General features: G+C 38.3%; 1 protein-coding gene across 6 annotated transcripts; it reads left to right on the top strand.

The window, feature by feature from the left end:
* Positions 1-136: 136 nt before the first annotated feature.
* Positions 137-24127, top strand: LOC122094042 (rRNA (cytosine-C(5))-methyltransferase NOP2C). 6 transcript variants are annotated; one of them, XM_042664643.1, is made up of 10 exons: positions 137-268; positions 908-1064; positions 1513-1657; positions 1901-1991; positions 2649-2846; positions 2997-3235; positions 11413-11544; positions 22184-22251; positions 22358-22419; positions 23415-23679. In XM_042664643.1, exons 2-10 carry the CDS (start codon positions 952-954, stop codon positions 23549-23551), a joined length of 1185 nt encoding a protein of 394 aa, XP_042520577.1. In that variant the 5' UTR covers positions 137-268; positions 908-951; the 3' UTR covers positions 23552-23679. The 6 variants fall into 6 exon arrangements, with proteins under 6 accessions (XP_042520577.1, XP_042520578.1, XP_042520579.1 ...); XM_042664644.1 differs by lacking the exon at positions 137-268 and adding an exon at positions 23704-24127 and having other exon boundaries at positions 894-1064; positions 23415-23556; XM_042664645.1 differs by lacking the exon at positions 137-268 and having other exon boundaries at positions 894-1064; positions 23418-23679.
* The last annotated feature ends 872 nt before the right edge of the window (positions 24128-24999 follow it).

Genomic DNA, 24999 nt, shown 5'->3' with positions numbered 1-24999 from the left:
ACATAGCCATAGTCAGACACGTGTTTACAAAAAGCGTACGTTGAGAGTGATAACTCTCCACATTCGTGCAGATGATCCAGATTCCAGACTCATGGCTGTTGCTTTCGTTTACTATGGATTCCAATCTGACGTTGGCAAAGTCTCCCAGCACTCGGCACAATTGGGTCCTCCCTTTTCACCATATATCAGTTTTCCCTCCAACGGGACTCTTGCTGGATCAGCCTTCGGGAGCTTACAACTCCAAACGGCTCACTAGGGTTTCTTAACGGTACGCTTTCATGACGCTACTGTGTGTTAAATTTACAGAAACAAAAATTTAAATTATTTTGTTTCAATATTTCTATGATTCTTATTGAAATTAATTCCAGTTCTCTCTTTCATTTACTTTTCGAATCAAATTCCGGAAAAAGAAAGCATTTTAATTATCATATTTTTTTTAATCCAAGTCCATTGGAAAGTGTGAAACTCAGGAATTGGAGCAGATTAGATTGGAAGCGCTAAAAGATCAGAGAGTTCAAGTAATAGAAACGTTTTAGTCCAATATTTGAATTATTAACAGTTGCAGCTTAGCTTAATTGTTTGTTAAAATATGATAGCGAATTTGAGCTTTAAGAAAGGTGAAATCTAGAGCTGCTTCATATTCAAAGTGATAAGTGGCTATTCCATTCATTAATTTACATTTTCAATCTGAAACAAAATTTAAAAAAGAAAATAAATAGATAAATAAACAAACTTTGATTTTCAAGTGAAGCAAAGCGTAATGCTAATCGTTGGAATTCCTCTTTTGAATATGTTTCTTGTGCATGTGTATTTATGCATCTGTGTTGAAATCTTCGTTTTCATAATGTTACTATTTTTCCTTTGAAAATTTTGGTTATATTTAAGGGTGTTAGGTCAAACATTTCAGGTTACCATATGCATCGATTGATGAGATAAGCGGCTCCATATTTTATGGACGGTGGATGTAGTTTGCCCTTGCCTGATGCATATCTAGATTTCTTGAAAGAGAATGGGATCGATCCTTCAATCTATGTTTTATGTGATTCAACCCCACGGTACATAAGGTATACCGAGATTATTATTCAGCCATTTGTCTCATTTAACCCTTTTTGTTAAACTTCATGTAGAAAAATCCTACTTAAAGATGGGTTTGTTCCATAAGATTGCTTAATTGACTGAGTCTGATCCCACTCATTAATCTTCATGGATTGACTGGTAATATTCAGCACTGATTTTGATCCTAGGCCTCCAAAAGCAACCATTAGGAGCACTAACAGTTTTGCAGCTTGGTTGGGAGGCACTGTGCTTGATCTGTATTCTTCACTGCCCCCTCCTTATCGATTGTTATAGGTTCCCCTGTGTGCTAAGTTATCCTGGTTATGGTGGCCTAGAAGATTGTGATTACGTGAAAGCCATTTGTGTTCATTAATGAGTCTCTATGATTTATATTTCATTTTCTATGTATTTAGTGATTTAGTTCTATGAGATGACAAAGTTCTTTTCTTTTGAAAGGATAAAACCAGGTAGTGAAGATCAGGTCCAAGAGGTAGAAGATGAGATCAAATGTAAGCTTGAGAAAGTGGTTTGGTTGCCAGGGTTCTTTTCCATTCCACCATCTATTCAGATTTCCAGCTTGAAGGCATATCAGGGTGGGAAGGTGAGGATTACCTTGTTTATAACATCTGAATTCTCTACTTAGGGTATTAGATATTAAGTGCAAGTCTTGAAAATATATTGTTCAAGTATCGGTTTTGCACTTAACCTTTCAGGGAAAGGCTTTTGCAATTTTGAAAGCCTTATTTAGTTGTGTTTAGCTCTGCATTTCCTGACTTGCATGTATCTGCTCTGTCTTATTGCTAGATGTACTTCTTGAGTTAGTTTATTTTCTTTGACTGTTCAGATATATGGAATGGATGCAGCATCTGGAGCTGCTGTTTGGGCTTTGAATGTCTCACCTGGAGATCATGTCCTTGATCTCTGTGCTGCTCCCGGTGATTTTTTTTTTCTCATTATTTTTAATCAATAGCAATTATTGTTATTTTAACAGCATAATTTGTTAAGTTTGACATTAGTGGTCAATTGGACTGGTTTTGATGGTTTGCTTTGTTCATTATTGGATCCTGTAATAATTGTTTCTTCCCAAACTTCAAAACATAATTATGCGTTTCTGGAGATGCTTCTATACATTGTTCATTTTCTCAATTTTCCACATTTTCAGTGCTCGTGTCCATAGCTCAATACACCATGCTGCATGAAGTCTTCTTCTAGTAGTGATATTGTGCTAGTTGAAATTTCAAATCTTTTTTTTTTCTTGGGTCTGAGAAGATTTTCTCTAGTTTTTGTCTCGTTTTTTCACCTTGTTTTTGTCATGCATGTGTGAGTTTGTGTGTGTATATATGTTGGCGTGCCTTGTTTTGCTGGTATTATTTATCTGAAACTTGCATCTGGGTTGCTATATATTTGATTCCCAAGTTGTCTACATCCCTTTGTGATACAAACCATGCACATTTGCAAGCTTTTTTATATACCCCCCCCCCCCTTTTTTTAAGATTAAGTTTATGTTTTGTTTTTCTTGAAAGCTATCAGGGATTTTTTTTTAAGGTTTTCTTATTTTTTTTTTGCTTTTAATATTTCTAACCTCATCTCAGGTGCGAAGCTGTGTATGCTCTTGGATCTGCTTGGTAGGTCAGGTTCGGTAACAGGGGTTGATGTTGCAAGACATCGTTTAGCAGCTTGTCGAACAATGCTACAGAAATATGCCTTGGGGGATCATTGTCGACTCTTTGTTGCAGATGGAACAACTTTTTCACTCCTACCTTTGGGTACTCAGTGGGACACTGAATCATGTAATGAATTAAGAAATAGGCTTTCATAACTATATCACAATTACTTCTTCAAATTGTGAACCTAATGCGACTACTTGTTTCTGGGAAATTCTAATTTTTTTTTTCTTCCAGCATTTTGAGTGCTTATGTTTTTGGTCTATACATGCATAGGTGCACCAGAAACCGAGGAGAAAATGAATGCCTTCAAGGAGTGGACACCTAGAAGACCATGGAAAGAAAGAAAACGTGCTAGTAAAGCTAGGAATAATAATGCTTCAGAATTAGTTCCAGGGGCTCAAGAACCAGATATGATATTCTATGGGCGATGTTCAGGTGTGGTTGGCCTTACTAAAAATGGAGTACTTAAAATTTCCAGTGACAATGAAGCTTTGCACTTTGGCTATGATAAGGTAAAATGCTTTATGCCTCTAATAGTGCTAACTGGGATTAATTTTGATTCATTTTTTGTTAGAGTTTGTTGAGAACTTAGTTTAGACTAGGGCTTTAAAAGGATTGGATTTGGAGTGGATATTGGTAGGGTGGCAATTGGTATGGTAAGTGTTGGGTAATAACCTTTCCTTTAACACCTAAGGGCTTAGCGGACTGATGGGTTCTTAGAAGCCTGAAGGATTAAGTTTCAGAAACTCATATTAACAAGGATCACAGTGATGTAACAATGACCCGAATGAAGAAAATTATTTTCTTGAAATCAGGCAAGCAGATGTGACTCAAATTCTGGTCAAAGATTAGTCTACGGTTAAAAACAACTTCCCAAAAGAAGGAGTTGTTCCAATGGTTGGATCTCGAGAACCAGCACAGAATTAGCAAGTCACGTCGTAGAAACCAGTAACTTAGACATCTCAGCAAATAGTGAACAAAGTTGGGCCTAATTCGGTCAACAGAAGTTCCTATATTAGTAAACAATATATCAAAATACAATGCAGATCTGATGGTTAGATTAGCAGCTGTAGTAGTGTCCTACTCGAAATAGGATACACAAAACCCTGCAGATTGACTGAAGAACTTAAGAACAGTACCATCAGAATTATAACAGATCAGGTTTGAAGCTTAATAGCAACAATAAAACAGTAGCAGATTAATACCTTAAGGACTAGGCTCTTGATGGAAGAGTTTCAATTCAATGGGACTCTAATGTAGACTGGGATATGGGTCTAACCAAGTCTCAACTGCAGGAACTTTTAATCAAAGAACAACCAAGCATCTCCCGAATAAATCAAGCACAGTATGGTAGTAAAAACTGAGATTACAGAATATGACACTTGCAATCGATTTCAACAACTCAGAAATTCTGAAACAGAATAACAGCCAAGGGTTTAGGGGCTGAATTCATCAATTAACAATCATAAACAGTGAAGTATATGATCAGCAACCAGTAACAACAACAGTACCAAGAGAATCAGAATTCTGGGCAGGAAACAGAACGGCCAGAATAGGAGACTTTCCATATTTTCACAATCAGCTGGTCTGATTATGCTCAGATTAGGATGGAGCCTCCTTCTAGATGAGACTAACACTCAATCCAAAATTCAGGGCCATCGGATGGCTGCAACTCTCAGAACAGAGAAGGGCAACAGGATGGAAATCTGAAATTCTAAACCCAAAATTTGGAAAAACCAACAGATCTCTTACCTGAATTGAAGGGCCTTGTAGATAAACTTGAGAATAAGAAGAAGAAAAAGAAAGCTTGAAAATACCACTCGGGCTTCACACCGTAGAGTGTCAAATGGATCAAACATCACTCCCTTCCACTGTGATCAAACACACAGTATACCCAGCATGGCAGTGACCAGCAAACAAGTTTTTTTTTTTTTTTTCAATAATCAAATCATGGGATCAAAGTGATACCCTTTCCTTTATTTATAATGATGGGGCATTACAATAAAATAGAAACTCAAAAGTTACTAAAAACTTACATAAAGATTACTGACATCTAGTTACTAAATCTGGAAAAGTGAACTAGGAAATAAAACAACTGGAATTAGAAATTAACTTATGACTGAAAACTAGGTACTAAAATTAGAAACTAAATAACCCCATCTAATAGGAAACAAGTCAGTGAATCCCATATGCAACCTTAGAAACCCTAGTTTAGACCCATGAAAGTGGCCTATTACACTCCAAACCACATGGACTGAAGGCCCAACACATATACAACCCAACCCTAGGCTTATTCCTAATAAAACAAGCCTATTTTGGTTATTAACCTGCATCAACTCTCCCCATCTTGAAAAAATTCGTCTTCGAATTTTGCAGTGATGAGGTGGGAACAACATGTGAATAGTAGCCGTAACCGTTCCCAAACAAAATTCAGGTTGCTTGTAGACTTTTGGAAGGTAGTCTTCAAGGCATGGAGTTTTTCTTCAAAGAACCATGATGGCATAACAAACTCTATATGCTCAACCTCTGAATCAATATCAACTCTGAATGTCGTGTGCATGGGGTCGTCAATGTTGGTAAATTTTTCATTAAGGATTGGAACAAACTCTTCCTTCTCATCATGAATCTCAAAGACTCGTGGAGTGCTTTCACCCATTACCTCATCTTCCACGGCTTCAGTCTTGTCTACTATACTCTCTTCAATGTAGAACTATTCAGTGGAATCTTCTATCTCTTGAACTTCTGTCTTTGAAGCTTTAAAAACTATCTCTTCAATGTGAACCTTGACTGCAAGTTCTTTTGGTTTGAATAGAGGTATCTTCATTTCACCTAGAGGAGCTGTGGCTCTTAGGGTTGCTGAAGTGTTAGGTTTAGTGGCTAGAAAATGTTTCTTGACCTCCTCAGCTTGGTAACCAAACCTTCTACCTGGCTGTGCTATAAGTTCCTCTGCTCGAAGAGCTTTGTCAAAGCAATCTCTCACTGTATACATATCAGCAACACCAATTCCCCTATTAATTTCAGCTCGCAATCCCAGTCGAAACCGAGAAAGTAATTACCTTTCACTCTCCCTAATGCCTGTGCGAGAATCAAGTGCATCAAATTTGTTCATGTATTCCGCAACAATTATATTTCCTTGACGAAGAGAGTTCAGTTGGTCTTGTATGCGAGCTTTAAAATTACGTGGCAAGTACTTATCAAACATCTCTTGCTTCATCTCCTCTCAAGTAGTAGGTTCTCTACCACGGTCTTCCAATTCACGCCCATAGGTTCTCCACCAATCACGAGCAGCCTCAACTAGCTTACCACGAGCTAGTTTAATTTTCCGTTCCTCAGATAGGTCATAGTAGTCAAAGTAGTTATCCAATGCAACTATCTAATCATAAAGCAATTGGGGGTTATGTCTACCATCAAACTCCTTCAGAAAAAGTTTAACCTTCTGTGAATCTCTTGAGTACCTCTGATGTGCAGGACGTTCAGTCTCAAAGTATCCCCTTATGTGTTCTTCAAAAGTAGGTTGCTCTACGGGAACCCTTTGTGGTGCTCTTGGATTAGGGATAGGTCTCCTGTTAGCCGACTGAGTAGTTACATTCAATGGGGCTTCCATTGCGGGTGTTGTATGTGAGTCACCGGTAGGTTGTTGTGGTTGGATCTCCATAGCCAGCAACCTTACATTCAATTCAGTCCGCAAAGCTTGCTGTTCAGCCTTCAGTTCAGTTCTCATATTCTGTAGCAGCTCCATAATAGAAGTTTGGGTGGGGGTGTTGTTCTCAGCCATGCTCTGATACCACTTAATGTAGACTCGGATAGGGGTCTAACCAAGTCTCAACTGCAGGAACTTTTAATCAAAGAACAACCAAGCATCTCCTGAATAAATCAAGCACAATATGGTAGTAAAAACTGAGATAACAGAATATGACACTTGCAATCGATTTCAACAACTCAGAAATTCTGAAACAGAATAACAGCCAAGGGTTTAGGGGCTGAACTCATCAAATAACAAGCATAAACAGTGAAGTATATGATCAGCAACCAGTAACAACACATAGTACCAAGAGAATCAGAATTCTGGGCAGGAAACAGAATCGGCCAGAATAGGAGACTTTCCAGGTTTTCACAATCAGCTGGTCTGATTATGCTCAGATTAGGATCGAGCCTCCTTCTAGATGAGACTAACACTCAATCCAAAATTCAAGGCCATCAGATGGCTGCAACTCTCAGAACAAAGAAGGGCGACAGGATGGAAATCTGAAATTCTAAACTCAAAATTTGGAAAAACCAACAGATCTCTTACTTGAATCGAAGGGCTTTGTAGATAAACTTGAGAATAAGAAGAAGAAAAAGAAAGCTTGAAAAGACCACTCGGGCTTCACACCGCAAAGTGTCGAATGGATCAAACACCACTCCCTTCCACTGTGATCAAACACACAGTATACCCAGCAGATGCATGGCAGCGACCAGCAAACAAGTTTTTTTTTTTTTTTTTTTTTTTTTTCAATAATCAAATTGTGGGCTCAAAGTAAGACCCCTTTCCTTTATTTATAATGATGGGGCATTACAATAAAATAGAAACTCAAAAGTTACTAAAAACTGACATAAAGATTACTAACGTCTAGTTCCTAAATCTGGAAAAGTAAACTAGGAAATAAAACAACTGGAATTAGAAACTAAAAACTAGGAAATAAAACAACTGGAATTAAAAACTAACTTATGACTGAAAATTAGAAACTAACTAGGTACTGAAATTAGAAACTAAATAACCCCATCTAAAAAGGAAAAAAGTCAGTGAATCCCGTATACAATCTTAGAACCCCTAGTTTAGACCCATAAAAGTGGCCCATTACACTCCAAACCACATGGGCTGAAGGCCCAACACATATACAATCCAACCCTAGGCTTATTCCTAATGAAACAAGCCTATTTTGGTTATCAATCTGCATTAGACACTCTAATCAAATAATTTCAGATTTAAAATTTGAAACCTTAGGGAGGTTGAAACTAACTTGTGGTTGATGGATCTGAGGTCTGAATCAATCAGATGTATTGACCCAAGAACTGAAGAATTTCATTATATTAGAAGATTGAAGTCAAACAAAACAGTACTTACATGAGGATTAATGGAGAAAAAGAATGAGAAGAAGAAGATATAAACTCAGCTTCCCACTGAATTTGCTGGAATCCCATCAACAGTATTGGAGTCTCACCAATAGAGTAGTTGAATCTCACATTCAGTTTTTGAGTCACACAGAAGATAAACTGTGAAAAGCCATGCATTGTTTATAATCAAATCCGTAGGCCTTAATAGTTGGTTACTAAAGTATACATAAACTCTCCAAATATGACTTAACATGACTAGAGATAGCCTAAACCAATAAGTAATCAAACTTGCTACTTCATTGACCAATAAAATGTTAGGACCATAGGCAACCCAAGATGGGTTGAATTGGATATGGCGGAATACAAATGACAATTGAAAACTTAAATACACAAAATAAAAGATGAATTCATTAGTTGTAAGGTTCTACAAATAACAAAAGTGAGAAAGGGGGAAAGAGACAAGGACAGACACAATCAGATTTAGAGTGGTTTGGCAACTTTGTCTACCTCCACGACCAAGTGATAGTCACACACTCGGACTTTCCACTATGTGATCAATTTTTAAAGGGTATATGATCAAGCCTTCTCATAATTGTTTGCCCGGGATGACAATAAACCCAAGTGTTTTGGCTCACACTCAAACCTTGGTAGTTTTCCGGGATCACTAACAACCCAAGTGTTTAGATTCCCATAACTTCTACAACTTCACTCAGCAGAGACTTAAGTGTTTCCACTTAAATACAACAATGTGATGCAGATTGGCACCCATGGACCAATCCATACCCATATGAGTTTCCAGACCATATTTGGTTATTTGGTCTAGTAGGATTTTAGGAAATCTTATTTATTTGGGAATATTAGGTAATATTTTATTTCAAGTAGGATACGTAGGAGATATTAGTTTCTTAATTTATTTTAATTTTCTTAGATTGAGTTAGTTTCTTATTTAGAGTTGGTTTCTAGTTTTAGTGGTTTTATTTCCTTTAAATACACGTGTAACCAACGATTTAGGATAGATTGAGAATATGAATTGAGTTTGGTTTTGGTGAAGAGGCTGCGGGCATTGTGTGCGATCCTTCCCCCTCCCCCCTCCCCCCTCTTCCCTCTTGTGTGAATCTTCTCTCTCTCCCCTGCAACTCTGAGTTCACCTCAGGGATTCTTCCCTAACCCTACCAGCCCTGCATCACAATGGCTCTAAAAGCCAGGTATACAAATGAATCACAAACCTCTACAAGGTAAATATGCAAGATAAAAGCTCAACAAAATGATTCTCAATAAAACCTCTAAACGAATACTAAAATGGTGTGCAAATGTGTGCCAAAGTCTTAAAAGAAACTCCTCTAAACCTCCACTATTTATAAGAGAAGGAATGACACAAAACATGCCGAAAAGCCATTGTAAAATGCCCATTATTTGACCATTTTACAGCCGTTGAACCCTACCGGTAGACCTGCTAGGGTCTGCCAATCAATTGGTAAGTCAGTGGTGATGGAGCCGGCTGTGTACAATCCAGCCGCTAGATAGTTCACTTTGACCCCCGATTGGTAAAATGTCCATAACATAGTTTACTTTGACCCCCGATTGGTAAAATGTCCATAACTCACTCTATATAGCTCGGATTGACCTAATTCTTTTTTCTCATGAAACTAGACTCATAGTGCTGCAACTTTCATGTTTTTAGCTAATTTCAATTCCAACTGCATGACCACTTAAATTGCCTTTGAAGTCATGGAATGTGTAGAAACAGGGTGCAAGTCAAAATTTGTCCTCAGGTTGCATCAATTGGTTGACCTGCACATCAGCTGACAACACAATTTGGGCTAGAAATGGCCTGACTCTTTTGCATATGACCTATTGATGTTAGGCATACCTAGTCAAATGTACCAATATATGTCCAAAATGCACCTCTATAGTCATAGACAAAGTCGTCCTATGGGTCTAAGCTTCTAAGCTTTATGAGAATCACATTACAACTTAGGAATAAAAAGTATTACAAGATAAAACTAATTCCTAAGTCTTGAGAACGTTGTCGTGTTGTATGTTTTTGAATAATTATCACTTTAAGCTCTTGACCTGATGTTGCTTTGATGATCTCCAATATGGTCTTACTGATGGAAGCTTGATCGAGTCCAATAATGCTTCACCATCATCATGCCGCAAAGGTGGACTTACTGAGGTGCTCTTGATGTTTGCCGGATGAGTGTCACCACATGCCGCAGATGGACTTAGAACACTTTAAGCCAATTATGGGTGGACTTACACAAGGGCTCACGGTAACCTTTGAAGTTGCCACTTGCTACCAACCATGGGAAGGCCAACCTCATGTTAGGGGCTTGACCATCCAAGGAACTATTGCACACAAACCATCTTGCTCATTATGAACCTTAAAGAGTGAGGTTAAATATAACAAGTATAATAGGATTTTCAGTTAAAGACACCAAGTGTGAATCACCAAAACCATATATGAATATGTAATGTCTCAATAAAAAAGACTTAAAACAGCTCCTAAATTGACTCGAGAACCTCCAGCTGTGTTTGGAGTCCTAAACCAACTAGGACTTGACATACTGAAAGAAAATCACCTCATAACAGGACTGGACTTATGGATTCCTGAGCCAGCTTGAATTAAGACACAAACATAATCAAAATAAAAAAGAAACTGAAAAGGGACTCCACTTAAATAGAACTCCATAGTAGAGTAGCAATGGGATTCTCAGTGAGACTAGGATTTGTAGAGAAACTAGGAATTCTTATATTCCTGAAACCACAGGTTCTTCTTCTTTTTTCCTTTGGTATTTTTTAGTGTACCTGTATAGCAGATCTGCATCAGGGGCCTTCACCCTTACCCATACCACATTGGGTATGGGTAAAATTCCCATTACTCAGTAAGTTAATGGGTAAGGCAGTCAAGTTCCTATTTAGAGGAGAATATAGGGAGGGTAAGGCACCCTTACCTTCCAGTTTAATTAGGCGGGTTAGCCCCTTTTACCCTTGCCCCTCCCGTTTAGCTTATAAGGTGAAGAATCCCCATCCTTGCTCTCCAAAGACGGGAACAAACCCTAGATATTGGACATCCGTATTTATATCAATTCAAAAATTAGATTGGATATTAGATGTTCAGGCAAGAATAAAGAAGCACAGAAGGGGTGGATGGAGATATCTAAATTTTCTTTGAAACATTTTCCGGTAATTTCCCCTTTCCTCTAGATCTTTTCATGTGTCTTTCTTTCAAACTGTTTGTCATTGCACTGTAATCGATCATATTGCTATTATATGTTCTTATATTTCTGGTGCTTCCACTTAAGTTGATCTAGTTGTTTGGGAGTTTCCTTGGGCCAATACTTACTGTTTCCTGTGAGAAACCTGTATCTTAATGATTCCTTTTGGGCACATTACTGAATATGTTTTCCTAAAAATAATCTCTATGCCTTGTTTTTGCTCAGAAACATGCACAAGAGGTCTTTGTGACAAAAATATTGTGATGCTATAAAAGCAGTAACGTTGATAATAATTTGTCCATCTTGTGAAGCTTTTGGATTTTTTTTTTTTTTTATAAGTTTTATGTTCATTTTCTACTGATTAAAACAGTTATCAGGTTCTTGTAGATGCAGAATGTACGCATGATGGGTCAATTCGGCATATCCAAAAGTTTGAATATTGGGGCTGGAAAACTCTTCAACGTCGAGTATTGGATGCACAGAGAACAGATACCTTGACCCACCTCCAGGCAAGTAATTCCTTCTTTAGATACCCTTTTGGATGCTTTCTTCTTCTGTTAAGTTTTGGTTTTCAAAAGGCCCAAATAATAAAAGATTCCGGGATGCACAATGAAGGCCATCGAATGCACTGTTAAGGTAGAGACCTAAGGAGAAGCAAGAAAAGATATGCTTGGGAATTAACAACAAATATGACTATGAAATACAGTTGAATGTTGAAAACAAGTAACATACAGCCAATTCCGTTTGGCTGGCACAAGGATTAGTTGAGTTGAGCTGATTTGGATGGCCTAAACAAATTTTTATACCTGTTGGTCTTATAAGCGGTTTTGTAGAATGATAGATTTCTTTAACCTTGCTGTTATTCCATCCAGTCTTATAAGCGTTTTTATGAACAATGTGACCTTGACTGCCATGATGTTTAATCTCTTAAATTGCCACTTGGTTATAAATATTTACAAGAGGGATCCATTTTATAGAAAGTTTACATGCCAGGGATACCTATTTAGATTAATGTCATGGAGATCTGGATGTAACCTAGACATAAAGATAACCAGACAAAGTTCTTTTGGGATGTCTATTTTCTTTTGAGAAAGTTAATTTTTGTCCTTTTCATGACATCTTCGAAGTCAGTGTGCACTTTGTAGTGGAATGCACAATGTTAATTTTGCTCTGCTTGTTTTCGTTTTATTATGTGGTATAGGTTTTCTAGTTGCATATATTGGAACCAGATCTTACAATCCTATAAGCCTATGTGCTGCAAACAGGCAAAATTTCACATAAAAGAGTCTTGTAATGTAAAATATTTCTAAAATAAAATAAAATTTGGAGTGCCTCATCCTTCTAAGTCTATATTATGAATTTTCTTCATTGATGATGGAAAGAAGTTTTGGGATGTATGTTAATAAGGGTATTGGAGGACAGGGAAGGGAATAAGTGGAGCTACTGTTTAATCTGTCCAACTAGCAACAACAACTCAGTCTTTTTCCAACTACATGGGGTCTGGCTACATGGATTCATGAGAGGGTAAAATAAAAGAAAAAAAGAGAGAAAGGGGGAACAAAAGGGAAAGGAAATAAAAAGAAAAGAAACTAAGCAACACTACAGGGACATTCCACCTAAAAGCGGTGCTACATGGATCTTTGCCCTCCAAACAACTCTGTTTGAGGTCATACTAGAGTCAAGACCTAGATTCTGCATGTCTTTCCTTACAACATCATTCATGGTCATTTTAGGCTTGCCCTTAGCTCTTTTAGCTCTTTCCATCTAGATCTAATCACTCCCCTTTTCTGGGGCATCCCAAGGCTTCTGTCGAACATGGCAATACCACCTTAAACAACACTCTTGGAGCTTGTCCTGAATCGGGGCAACTCTCAAATCAGCTCTAACCTGGCCATTTCGTACTATTCAACTCTGTCCAACTACACTATGGAAAATTTTAAGTTTGATGCAAGACTAGATCGCATAGGACCTGATCTCATGCAAGATCTGGAAATCTGGCTGAATAGGGAGAAATTCGAGAACTCACAAATCGTGGCTCTAATGCGCCTAATCTTTGGATCAAATGGAGTTGATGCGGATCCGGATCAAGGGCTGAAATCGGATCGCTTTGGGCCCACTTAAACACTCAATAAAACAAAGGCAACACCCAATAACAATTGTGTTGAAATAAAGCTTCAACTAAATGGCAGAATTGTAATTAAGCTGAAGTTTCCAATGAGTGGCGGTTTTGTAAATAAATGGAACTTGAGAAGGGAGTGGCAGACTTGTAATTAGATGGAACTAAAGGCCTAGGCTACCATATGCTAGTAAAAGGGTAATTTAGGACTAAGGGGAAAATAGGACAACAAATTAAAAAAAATAAAAGTGAGGGTAGTATGGGAAAGTAACAGTAATGGTGCTAAACAATAAAGAAAAAAGGAAAAAAAAAAACCTCTTTTTCTTCTTCTTGTCGTGAGAACCAGAAACCAGCGGAGGCTTGCTGGTCTATGAGTACCGTTGCCCTTCTGATAAGAACCCAATAGGCCAGAATTTTTGAAGAGAGTATTTTGACTCCTAATCTTCTTGATTGTAACTAGCAGCAGTTCGATCCACCCACCAGCTATGGAGATTGCAGCTCTGAAATCAAATCTGAGCGGCAGCTTCAGGTAACCAGAGTTGCAGGTCCTATTTCTCACAATAGGGAAATCAATAGGAGCCAAGGTTCTAGGGTTCAGGTCGTATATGTGAGGGCTTCCTTCGATCACAGCGTCGACCCAAACAGATCTCACACAAGAGAGCTTGAAGCACTTCAGTAGTGCTGCAACTCTCGCCCAGAAACAGGGCAGCTACTGTAGCTCAGAGCAGGGTAGGGGAAAACCCGAAAATAATAATGAAGAGGAAGAGGAAGAAATAAAGAAGTAAAAGAATGGTAGGGAAGAGAGGAGAGAAATTCAGAGAGGGAGAAAGGGAAAATTGATAGCCATGGGTCACACCCAAAAATTCTTCAACCAAGTTGTAAGTCTCCAAAATTAAAAATGAAAAAACTTCATCGATTACATGTTCAATATAAAGGAAAAAAATCAAACAATTAAAAATCAAAAGATATTTATTTTTTTCTAAGTTCATCGTGCAACTGCATCAGGAGTTCTTGCATGACCCAACAAACCCTTAAAGTTAGGTCAATTTCTGGTGACCGAGCTGGGAGATATGCTGGTTGCAAGAAAAATGAAACTTTCGGGCAACCTTCAAGAACTAGAGAAATAAGTTTCTGATGATGCTCAAAATTGGAGTGAAGAACCCTTGTATGATGTCTAAGTATCCTTCAAAAGATGAGCTTTAGATAAACAGCCAATAGGGAGGTCTGCAATTTCTTGATCAGAGAAAGAAAAGGAAACTTCTGAGAATCTCCAAGAATTAGTTGTAACAGCTTTGTTGGAGCCCTGGTCTTGGTCGAGTGATCTTTAATAGGTTCCTAATGGACCTGCAAAAGGGGGGCTTTAATGGTTTGATGAGCTGGCAGATGTGGGAACTCAAGTTACTGCCTAGATTCCTTGTTACGGGCTGTCGGTTGGTCTTCTGAGACAGCAACAGCAGCAGCTCTTCTAGGTAGTTGTGACCCTTGTAACAAACTCTCAACCATCCTCACATCCACTCAACAGTTATAACAGAAAATAAAAGAAACAAAAGAGAAGAAAACAGAATCGATGGAGGGTTGAGAAAGGGGAATAAGAATGGTGGTTTTTGGGCATGGCCTCTTACCTTCCCCTGGGCCTCCCACCCTCTTAGACTCTCTCAGCCATGAAGATAACTTCAATTTTCATTAATTCAAAACTATCCCAAAGTAGGAATCGATTACAACTTAAATAGGCTTTGAGGCCTTTAAAAAAAAAAGAAAGTGATAAAATAAGTAACTTACTCTAACATCCTAAGCTGATGACTTACTTGTTTGACAAGAAAATAAACAACTATCTACTTTGTTTAACACATAACATGAAACTAATCTGAGGACATAAAGTAGAAACTGAGACTCAAAGACTAATTTTTCCTAACAAATAAAACTAACTTGTCATCGAAGACAAAACCAAAAAGGAAACAAATCCTAAAGCTACTCTTGCTGAAATTGATTGACTGTAAGAGGTTTTTTTTAGCCTTCTTCCTTCCAATTTGAGGGGACAACTGGCTGGCCTTCTAGAAGATCTTCACAAGGCGAAATTTGGAGGAAAAAGATGTTGCTCGGTCCAAGAGAAAAGACTGCCCTGCTGTGCTGGATCGATGGACCAAGAAGAAAACCAGATTTTGCCCAAATCTAGGTTGATGCAATGGGGTCAAACCAGGACCAGATCTGGGACAGAATTGAACCAATAATTGGTTAGCTTTTACTCTCCTTTTGACAGCCCTATCTACATAAAAGTTTGAGTAAGGGAAAAGCAAGGCGTGGGATATGTTTGGGTGTAATCTGGTATGATCATTAAATAAATACGACAAAAAATTTGGTGCAATATAAATATTAATATACCTTTTTGTCATCACACATGTATATTATGTTGATGTAAGTTGTTGTTGCCCTTGATAGCTCAAGCTTTTGGGATAAGCAGTTGTAACTTGATACCAGAGTGGTTTATTGTTTTGAGAGTCAGGTAAAGCATCACAGGTCCCACTCTTTGGGTAAGGAACCCTTCAGAGATGTGAGGATTATCATCTTTAATCTTTGGATATGAGAATACAAAACTGCTAAGACCGTATTGAAGCACCCAACACGAACCACGGCTGTCTCTGAGTGTACAAGACAGTCTGCTAGGTATAGTTGCAGAGTTGTCTCTCTCATCAAACCAAGGCTATTAGGGCATGAAAACTGCACTGTTCAGGTCACCCTAGGGTACTCTGATGGTGATCAAAGTGTGAAGTTGAGAGCTTACCTGGTATGGGTGCAGCTGCTTCATTAGGCAGAAAAGTTCTACCCCAAGGTTCTGGTTGCAGGGTTTGATTTCATGCAAACTAGGGTCTTTTAGGGCAGAAGGATGGTACCTTCCAGGCCATCCTAGGGCTCTCTTCTAGTAGCACTATAGCAGTAATATCAGATTCAGAGGTTGCGTATACTGATGACTGTAAACTCTGACAAGTACTACCTGTTTTCTGTTCACTGAAACAAGTTAAGCTTTTCATGGATTTTCAGATCCGTGGGCTTACAATTAGTTAAGGATTGATTATACCAGCTTGCATGCCATGGTTGATTTGATCCTTGAATTGTTACTGTTATCAATTAGTTTGTGATATTTATATAAATTTATGCAATTGTTTCTGACTTTTTGGAGAAGTCAATTTTACCTGGAAAGTTCTATATCTTGGTTGTGGGTATCCAATTGGTCTAGGCTTCCAGTAGTATCTCACAATGTCAGACATCAATGGGTCAGTGGACTCCATGTCAGGGAGAGCAGGCACTACAAGTCCAAGTGTGTTTACAATGGACAATATGTCGCCATAAATGTCCATGATTAAGTTGGATCATACCAACTGCTTGGACTGGTCTCACTTAGTCAAGTTGTCCTTGCACGGAGGCAAGGAAAACTAGGTTACATTACTTGGGAAGTAAAGCTCCAAATCCTAGTGATCTCACTTACTAAAAGTGGGAGACTGAAAATTCTATGGTAGTGGCATGGCTTATATATCCTATGAAACCGGAGATAGGTCGGAGAATGATTAGAAAGTCAATTGCAATAGAAATATAGGATAATGTGGTCAATTGGTCATGACTTTGGAGCAAGCCGGTGGTTCTACCAAGGTATATTACATGCTTCAATGTATTGGGGAGATGCGTTTACCTCTGAGTATTATAAATTTATAACACGTTGGTTGGCTTGAAAGGGAATGTATTCTATATCTCTTTGGGGGTTTGTGTTGTTGTCAAGGCTAATGTAAGACTAGAATAACAAAGGACCTAATCCCAGGCAGGATCTGGAAAATCTGGCTGAATATGGAGAAATATGAGATCTCGCAAACCGTAGCTTAGATGGAACTGAAACTTGGAGTAGGTGAAGATCATAGATGAGTCAACAAGCCCTCAAAAGATGAGCCAGTTCCGATGGTTGAATTGAGAGTTATGCTGTTGACAGAAATTAGGAAAATTTTGACAACTTTTGATATCTTCAGGTTTCAACCTCCGATTAACCTTAAATTTGGAGCAAAGGTCCCTCGTGTGATGGCCAAATATCCTTCAAAAGATGAGCATCAACTGATGGATAGTTGGGAAGTTATGCTTGAAGAATGAAAGAGGAAACTTTATGGGAGTTCTGCAGTACAGCAGCTACAGGCCTTCAACTGGTCTTTTGATGGAACTTCTGAACTTCAACAAGCTTGTAATGATCACTCAAACACTCTCTCACAGCAAGCAAATAAAAGGAAAATAAAGAAAATTGTTGGAGGGTTGAGAAGGGTGGAAAAAGAATTAGAGAATGGGCATGTCACCCCTTAAGGTAATAGCTATCTTAGCCATGAGTAAACACTCAATTTCATAAACTTCAATCTCCCCTTTTTCATTATCATCAATGGCTTGAAATAGCCTTACATAACTTGGACATAAAACAGTAACAGAAAAGGAAACTAATGGATTGAAATAAGACTTTCTAATTTGTATCTAATAAGACTTTCTAATTTGTATCTAACTTGCTAACCAAGCTCAACAAAATTAGAAACTAACAACTGAACAATAGAAAGGAATAGGAAAGTAATTGACTAACAAAATAGGAAACTAGGATCTAACAAAAATAGAAACTATTCTTATTGTAGAAGTACGTTTCTGTAGATCTTCTTCTTGAGGTTACTTTTGACCAACTAAAGGACAGTTGTATGAATCTTGGAAGATCTTTTGATAACCAAATTTGCACCAACTAAAGGATAGCTGCACAGAAACTAAAATCGATGGCCAGAAAGGCTGCTGCTGAGCTGGCCAGAAGGACCCAAAAAAGAAACCAAATCTGTACCCAAATTTGGGCTCAAATCTGCTGATCAATGGGGTTCGAATGCCATGGCTGAACCAAGGTTGTGCTTGGTTTGATGGGGCTAACTTCCTTGTGCAAGTCTGATCTACATCAAAGGTGTCACCTAGGCTTCCAGGCACCTTGCCTTGTTTGCCTTGTTGGCGTCGCCTTGCATCTGGACCCTTTCCAACACTTTGGATCGCCTAGACACCATCACAACTATGGGGGGGTTGAACCTAGGGTATGAACCTATTCATGTCTAGATACTTGGGAGAAGTCCTCTCCCATCCTTGGATGAGGTTTGTGGCTATAATAAGTGCCAAACCTGGATTAATACTCTTTCAACGCGGCTTGCAGTAAGGCAACAATTGCCTGGACCCAAGAAATCTGCCTGGATGCCTGGGCAACGCCTCAACAACTATGGAAAAAATGGTGTCATTAAGAGGAAAAATCACCATTTGTTGGAGATTACTCGTAGTTTGTTGATGGGTATGCATGTCCAGAAGAAAAGAGAAAATTTGTCTGAAGCCTTGCTTACTGCAACCTTATTAATCGTCTACTCCCTAGCGTCTTAGCTTTCAAAGCTCCCTTCACTTTCCTCTTTCAACCAAAATCTTTGGGTGTGTGTTATGCTCTTATAGTCCGATCTGATCATTCTTAACTTGACCCCAAGGCTCTCAAATGCTTGGGGTTCTCCTCAGTCAGGAAAGTTTACAAATGATCCGTCATCTCGGAAACACTTGGTTACTTGAGATATTGCTTTTTTTTTAAATGAATTTCTTTTTTCTCCTCTCCTCAGCTACCTCTTCGGCCATCCTACTTTGAAATTTACAGTTTAGGGGACGTAAGGGAATCAAAAGCATGAGGAGGAAAAGGGGGAGAGATGAGAGTTAAGAGGCAGGCAAGAAGAAAGAATTTCTTGTGTCATGTCGAATGCAGAAGAAGACCTACCAGCAGTCCTTTTCAAATCCTCATCCCTTTGAGTATAGGTAATATTCCATTATCCGCATACCCTCACGACTTGTCATCTTATTTAAATTCTGTTATTGCCGTCAAGGAAAATTATCCTGTACGAATCATCCCATTGTTGAATTTTTATCGTATTATTCTTTTTTACCTACTAGTCTGACCTTGGACGTAGTGTACCGGGTTCTTATGTATCTAAAGTCAAGCCGAGGGAAAGGATTTCTGCTCAAGAAAAACAATCACTTGAGAATAGAGGCATATACTGATGCAGATTGGGCAAAATCAATCACAAATAGTCGATCAACATGAGGATGATGCACCTTTGATGGTGGGAATTTGGTGACTTGGAGGCACGAGAAACAATCCATTGTTTTTAGATCAAGTGGTGAGGCTGAATTTAGATCCGTAACTTATGGAGTTTTTGTGAACTTCTATGGCTAAAAAGGTTGATCCAGGAGTTTGGGCCTTGAGGATGACAAACCTGTGAGAATATATTGAGGCAACAAAGCAGCTATCAGTGTAGCTCGTACTCTAGTTCAGCATGAACTTACAAAATATATTGAAGTTGACTATCGTTTTATCAAGGAAAAAGTTCAATTTGGATGCCTATGCACACCTTTTGTGAGGAGAACAGTTGGCAGATTTCTTAACCAAAGCCCTTGCTTCCACAAGCTTTCATAATTTGTTAGCCAAGATGGGCACGTGTGATATCTCTGCTCTAGCTTGAGGGGGAGATATTGAAAATTGGAATATCTTGTGAGGGGCATATGTCTTGACCAAAAAGGCCTTACTTCCACAAGCTTTCATAATTTGTTAGACAAGCTGGGCACTTGTGATATCTATGCTCTTAATTCAGGAGTAGATTACGAGAAACCAACCCCCACAATTGATAAACTCCAAACAAGACAAATAAGACCAGGAAACAAAGAAATAAGACCATCAAATAAACCCCTAATGATACAATACCAATACAGGAGCAAAACCAGCCCAAAACCCAACCCGATAGGAGAGAGAAAGACCTGCAATATGGCTGGAGAGAAAGAGGTGCGGCCGGGTCTGTGGGGCTCCAATTGAGCTGCAAATTTGGTTGATTGTAGGGCCCAGGGAGGGTACAAAAACCCCCAAAGTTGATAGTCTTCCGACTGCTGGTTGTGGAGTTATGTACTTTCTTGATTTTTAGACCTAGGTGAGAGAAACTGAGAGAAATCTTCAAGAACTTTGATAGGGCTGCTTGGGCAGCAATGAGGAGAAGATCGAGTGATCCCTGTAAGGCGGTGACCACCCTCTGAAAAGGGCTTGCAGATCCGAGATCAGTTGGGGAAGGAAGAGGAGATCGATTGATCTTCAATTCTTGAACTTCTCAGCTGGTCGGTCATGGTCCTGCAGGCTTTTTCAGATCTGAAATTTCTTGAATTGATGTTCACAGCAGATAAGGAATAATAACAGTAAATAAAAGTAGGGAAAGAGAAAGGAAACCAAGAGAATTGTGAGTGGGTGGCTATCTCGGCCTGGGAATCTCACCCACAGCTATCTTGGTTGTTAGAAACAATTGACTGCAATTTTCTTTATTCAAATCTGAAATTATGAGTACATAGGCTCCCCTATTTAAAGAGGGCAGAATAACAATGCTAACATAACTAGGAGCTAGGTCCCAAATAGGACTAGACACACCTACTAGGACTTGGACTCATAATAGGACTAGGACTATAACTCCAACATGGAGTAGGTAACTAACTAGTCATTCACTAATAGGGAAACCTAAATTGACTCAGATTGAAATAACAAAGGAAATAGACTCAAAACAGGACTCTAACTAACTAATGAATTAAATCTCAATTTTCTACTTTCTACCTACATTTTAGGCTCATTAAAGTGGCTCATTACAAAGAAAACCCATGGGATCAAAGGCCCAACACATACATAACCCAACCCAAGGCTTATTTGTAATAAAATAAGCCCATTAAGTGACTTATCTACATCAGCTCTAGCTTGAGTGGAAGTGTGGGAATAACTTGTGAGGGTATTTTGGGCATTTTCATGTAAATTGTAGATGAGGGGTCATAGTGTTGCTTACGAGGGTGTAACTATACTTTTATTGTTTTTAACAAAGTGAACATCATATAGAGGAAAGGCAGTGGATGACTTCACAACTTACTCTCCTTTCTTCTTCGTACTCTCTTCTCCTTTTCTCTCGTTATTCTCCTCTGTGTAATCTCAACAACAGGCATCTAACCACAACAGTTTGAACTTGGTATCAGAGCACCAGACCCGTAACGTTTATTAAATGTTTGTGTATAATCATTCAAAAGAGGGGCCACACATGCACCCAAAAGATGGGCCACACACATGCACCCAAAAGAGGGGCCACACATGCCACATGTACAGGTTAGCCAAAAGAGGGGCAACACGTGAGGGGGGAATGTTGGGAATATTCCCACATCGATTAACTTTGGGACCTTGGATGACTTCATATACAAGTTGGGCCTGTCAACCTAACAGCTCTAGCTTTTTGGTTGGACACTTCAATATGGTATTAGATTAGGGAGGTGAGTGTTTGATCCATGGGAAGTGCAATTGGGTGCCACGTGATCATGTTTCTGCATGAGTGCATGTCACATGCAGGGAATGTGTTTACAAGCCTTAACATGCCCCCGGGGGGGGGGGGGGGGTGTTGCTGTGCATTGTTGTTGCTCTTACTTGATAGCTTGAGCTTTGGGATAAACGGTTGTAGCAAATGATTTTTAAATACAAATATATGCTAAAATTGAAAAATAAGGGAAGAAGTTGCAAAAGTATGGCCCAGGTATAAAATAAGAGAATGTGAGTGTTTATTTGAAATATATGCCATTCATTATGTAATAATTTTGGTATATGTGCACAATTAATTTTCAAATACATGGAATTTACTTAGTACTGGAATGAGGTGGGAACAAACTTTATTGAGTTGTATTGGAGTTTGTTCTGCAGGTGGTTCATATTTTGATACTCTGTTTTTGGGCAGATTTCTGTTCGGAATACATTTGCTCACTGTGTCGGGGGGTTGGGGGTGTGGGTCGGTGGGTGGGCAGGGTGGTGTTCATGTTTTCGGTTGGGGTGGAGAGCTTGGGAAAGCAGAGCTAGAGAAAATTTATTTCTTTCAAGGAAAATGTTTCCTTTTCCTAGTTTTAATTTATCAAGTCATATCATTTTTATCCATAACTTTAGATGTGTTTGCTTTTTATCCATGCAGTTACAGCTTCTTATTAACGGTTTCAGATTGTTAAAGGCTGGAGGGTCACTTGTTTACAGCACTTGCAGGTGTCATACATTTAAGCTTCTCTTTTTGGGTATAAGTTCTTCTTTTCGGATATCTTTTCTTAGATATTTTATTAACTCTATTGCCTTTTACCTTTCCCTGGTATAGTTTAACAACTGCTCAAAATGAAGATGTAGTGGAAAAGTTTCTTTCACAAAATGCTTTTGCTGGTAAGGTTCAGTGTTTCCATTTTTAGCATATTGAAATCCTCCATATCCCATCTTTGAATTATTTACAATGTTGGATATTTGACTTAAATTTTTTGTTCCAATGATCTTATCTATCAGAATTTGATTGAAAAGTTTTAGGTGTCTATCATGTGAATGGTAAAGCTACTTTGCCTGTAGGATGACACAAGGTATCAGACTGGGCAATCCCTAAAAATAGGATTCGAGAACTTGGGGATATTCAGTGCATGCATTTTCTGGATAATTTAAAATTGATTTAAATAATTCTTTAAGAGTAGTTGAGAGATGACATTATTGACAAATAAGTAGGATGGTCTAAAGGTAATAATTAAAATCATACATCAAACATCAAATTCTGTAAGTAATACAAAGGAGATGAATTACTTTCTTGTGTGTGTAACTACATTATTTGTATTTCTTTACATGTCATTTATTAGTCAAGGGTGATAAAAATGGTGTATGTCATAAGCTGTATCCACATGTGTGTGACATATCCTGTATTGATAAGACAGTTGTTTGAATGTATATAAACTTCTAGATGAAGATTATGACCTCCATCATTTCCCCAGAACAAGGAACCTTTCGGAAAGTTGGCAAATCCTAGATGGGATCCTTGAAGTAGTTTAGGTTCTAGATTTATAGTATATACCATAGTACCATCTACAAAGTGAAGGTATGAGGTCTTACAAATGGAAAATTTGCAGGTATGAATTTTGGATTAGAATTTAGATCTGTTCAGACTTTTGTCAGCTCAGCTTCTTTTTGGTGCTTGACAAGGGTTGTTCCACTGGAATATTTCAGTAAAGTCATTAGTTGAATGAGCCATGGCCCTGATTGGAGTCTATTTGAGACATTTCCATATGTTGAGCAATGTTTGATCCAGATAGCTCAGGCTTCATTTCATCTTAATGTATCGGCATTTGACATTGTTTTTGTAATTACTAATCAATTCTCTCTTTTTTTTTTTTTTTTTTAAGCAGAACTACAGGAGATTGATGCTGCCAAAAACTGGCCTTGTAGAAGCGGGCGGATACCAAAAACCTTGCGCTTTGACCCTTCAACATCTCAAACTAGCGGACTTTTTGTTGCAAAGTTCACAAAAACAGTGTCTTAGTCAAGGTTGTGCATTTTATAGCCAATTGAAATTTTATTCTTATTTTCTTGGCCTGATTTTCAGTAAGATGCTGCATTTTTGTACCTATTACTATGGCTTCTAATCTGAAATCTTTAACTTATCAATAATCTGTTTGGTGTGTTCTCTGACAGTATGTGAGTTTATAAGATATTTCAAAGGTATAGGAAATACGGAGTTGGCATGAGAACAACGGAAAAGCTATATAAAGTTTGGGCTGGAGATAGATTCGTTCACCAATGAAAGAGTTCACATTTTGTTTGAAAAGAGTGTCAGTGTGGATCCCATGACCCATTATGTGAGAGGGATGCCTATCCCGTAAAGTTATGCACTTCTCATAGGTTGATGAATCAAGTTGGGGATTGTTTCATTTATAAAAATTTTAAATTTCATTGTATTTTTTTTTTTTTTAAAAGTGGGATGGTGGGGTCATGTGAAACACTAACTGCTCATGTTGTTTGGAATATATATGAGCGTGATCTCAGAATCCATTTGGCCAAGCAGCTGGGCAAAGAACACAAATAAATACAGGGGGCACCAGTGGATGGAATGGTTGAATGATTTTTTATCCAAAATAAATCTAAAACTATGTTATAGTTCAACCATCAGTGGCTGCCACAGAAGATGATGAGTAGGAGAAAATTTGACCTTGCTGATATCTGCCAAGTGGCAGATTATGAGGGCCATACATCAGAGCTTCTATCAATGGGCCATTATATATAAGGAACTTCGTTTCTTTTTATAATGGGCCCACTAGAAATACTTGATAACAGGCCTATTTGGTGTGTTGATTACCCATGTGTTGGTCAATTATTCATGGGTCAGTGGGCCGAAAGGCATCCCACCACCAAACATGTGAGCATCCTATATTTCCAACTCTCAGATTCTGAATAGAGATGTAAACGGATCGAATATGGATTGGATTTAGACATTTCCTGATCACATACATATACTTCTAAACATATGTGAATAGAATTTGGATTTTTTATTATTATTTATATTCTTGACTTATGTAATTCGGACCTTCTTCCCTCAATGGATACGATTTTCTTCTCAATCCATGTCTCTCAGTTATCTTAGCTCTTTTCCTAGTTCTATAGAACCTATCAAATCTTCAAGTATCATCAAGATCATTCGTTACTAAGCTTTTCATTATTGGTTGGATATCTATTTGAGTCGGATAATTATTTTTCAGATTATCCAATTACAGAGCCGGATGCTTTTTGACCGGATATGGATACCCATACACATATACGGATGCCAATCCAATTTGGATTTTAGACTATTCGTCTGCGTCCCTATTCCAGAATCGCAAGATCAGATTTCACTGGGCTCAAATTGATGGACCATAAAACCATGTTTTCCTTACTTTGCCCTTTCAACTGTGTCAAGCTAATAATACCTTTTATTTATGGAAAAATCTTATTGGT

Source organism: Macadamia integrifolia, chromosome 11, assembly GCF_013358625.1.
Source record: "Macadamia integrifolia cultivar HAES 741 chromosome 11, SCU_Mint_v3, whole genome shotgun sequence".
NCBI lineage: Eukaryota > Viridiplantae > Streptophyta > Magnoliopsida > Proteales > Proteaceae > Macadamia > Macadamia integrifolia.
This window is presented reverse-complemented; position numbering and strand designations above follow the sequence as displayed.

Bases quoted from the DNA above. Each gene is read 5' to 3' on its own strand.
- LOC122094042 (XM_042664644.1), top strand. From the start codon at position 952: ATGGACGGTGGATGTAGTTTGCCCTTGCCTGATGCATATCTAGATTTC. The intron at 2,847-2,996 runs GTAATGAATTAA...ATACATGCATAG, and splicing joins TCAGTGGGACACTGAATCAT to GTGCACCAGAAACCGAGGAG. The intron at 22,420-23,414 runs GTAAGGTTCAGT...TTTTTTTTTAAG, and splicing joins TTCACAAAATGCTTTTGCTG to CAGAACTACAGGAGATTGAT.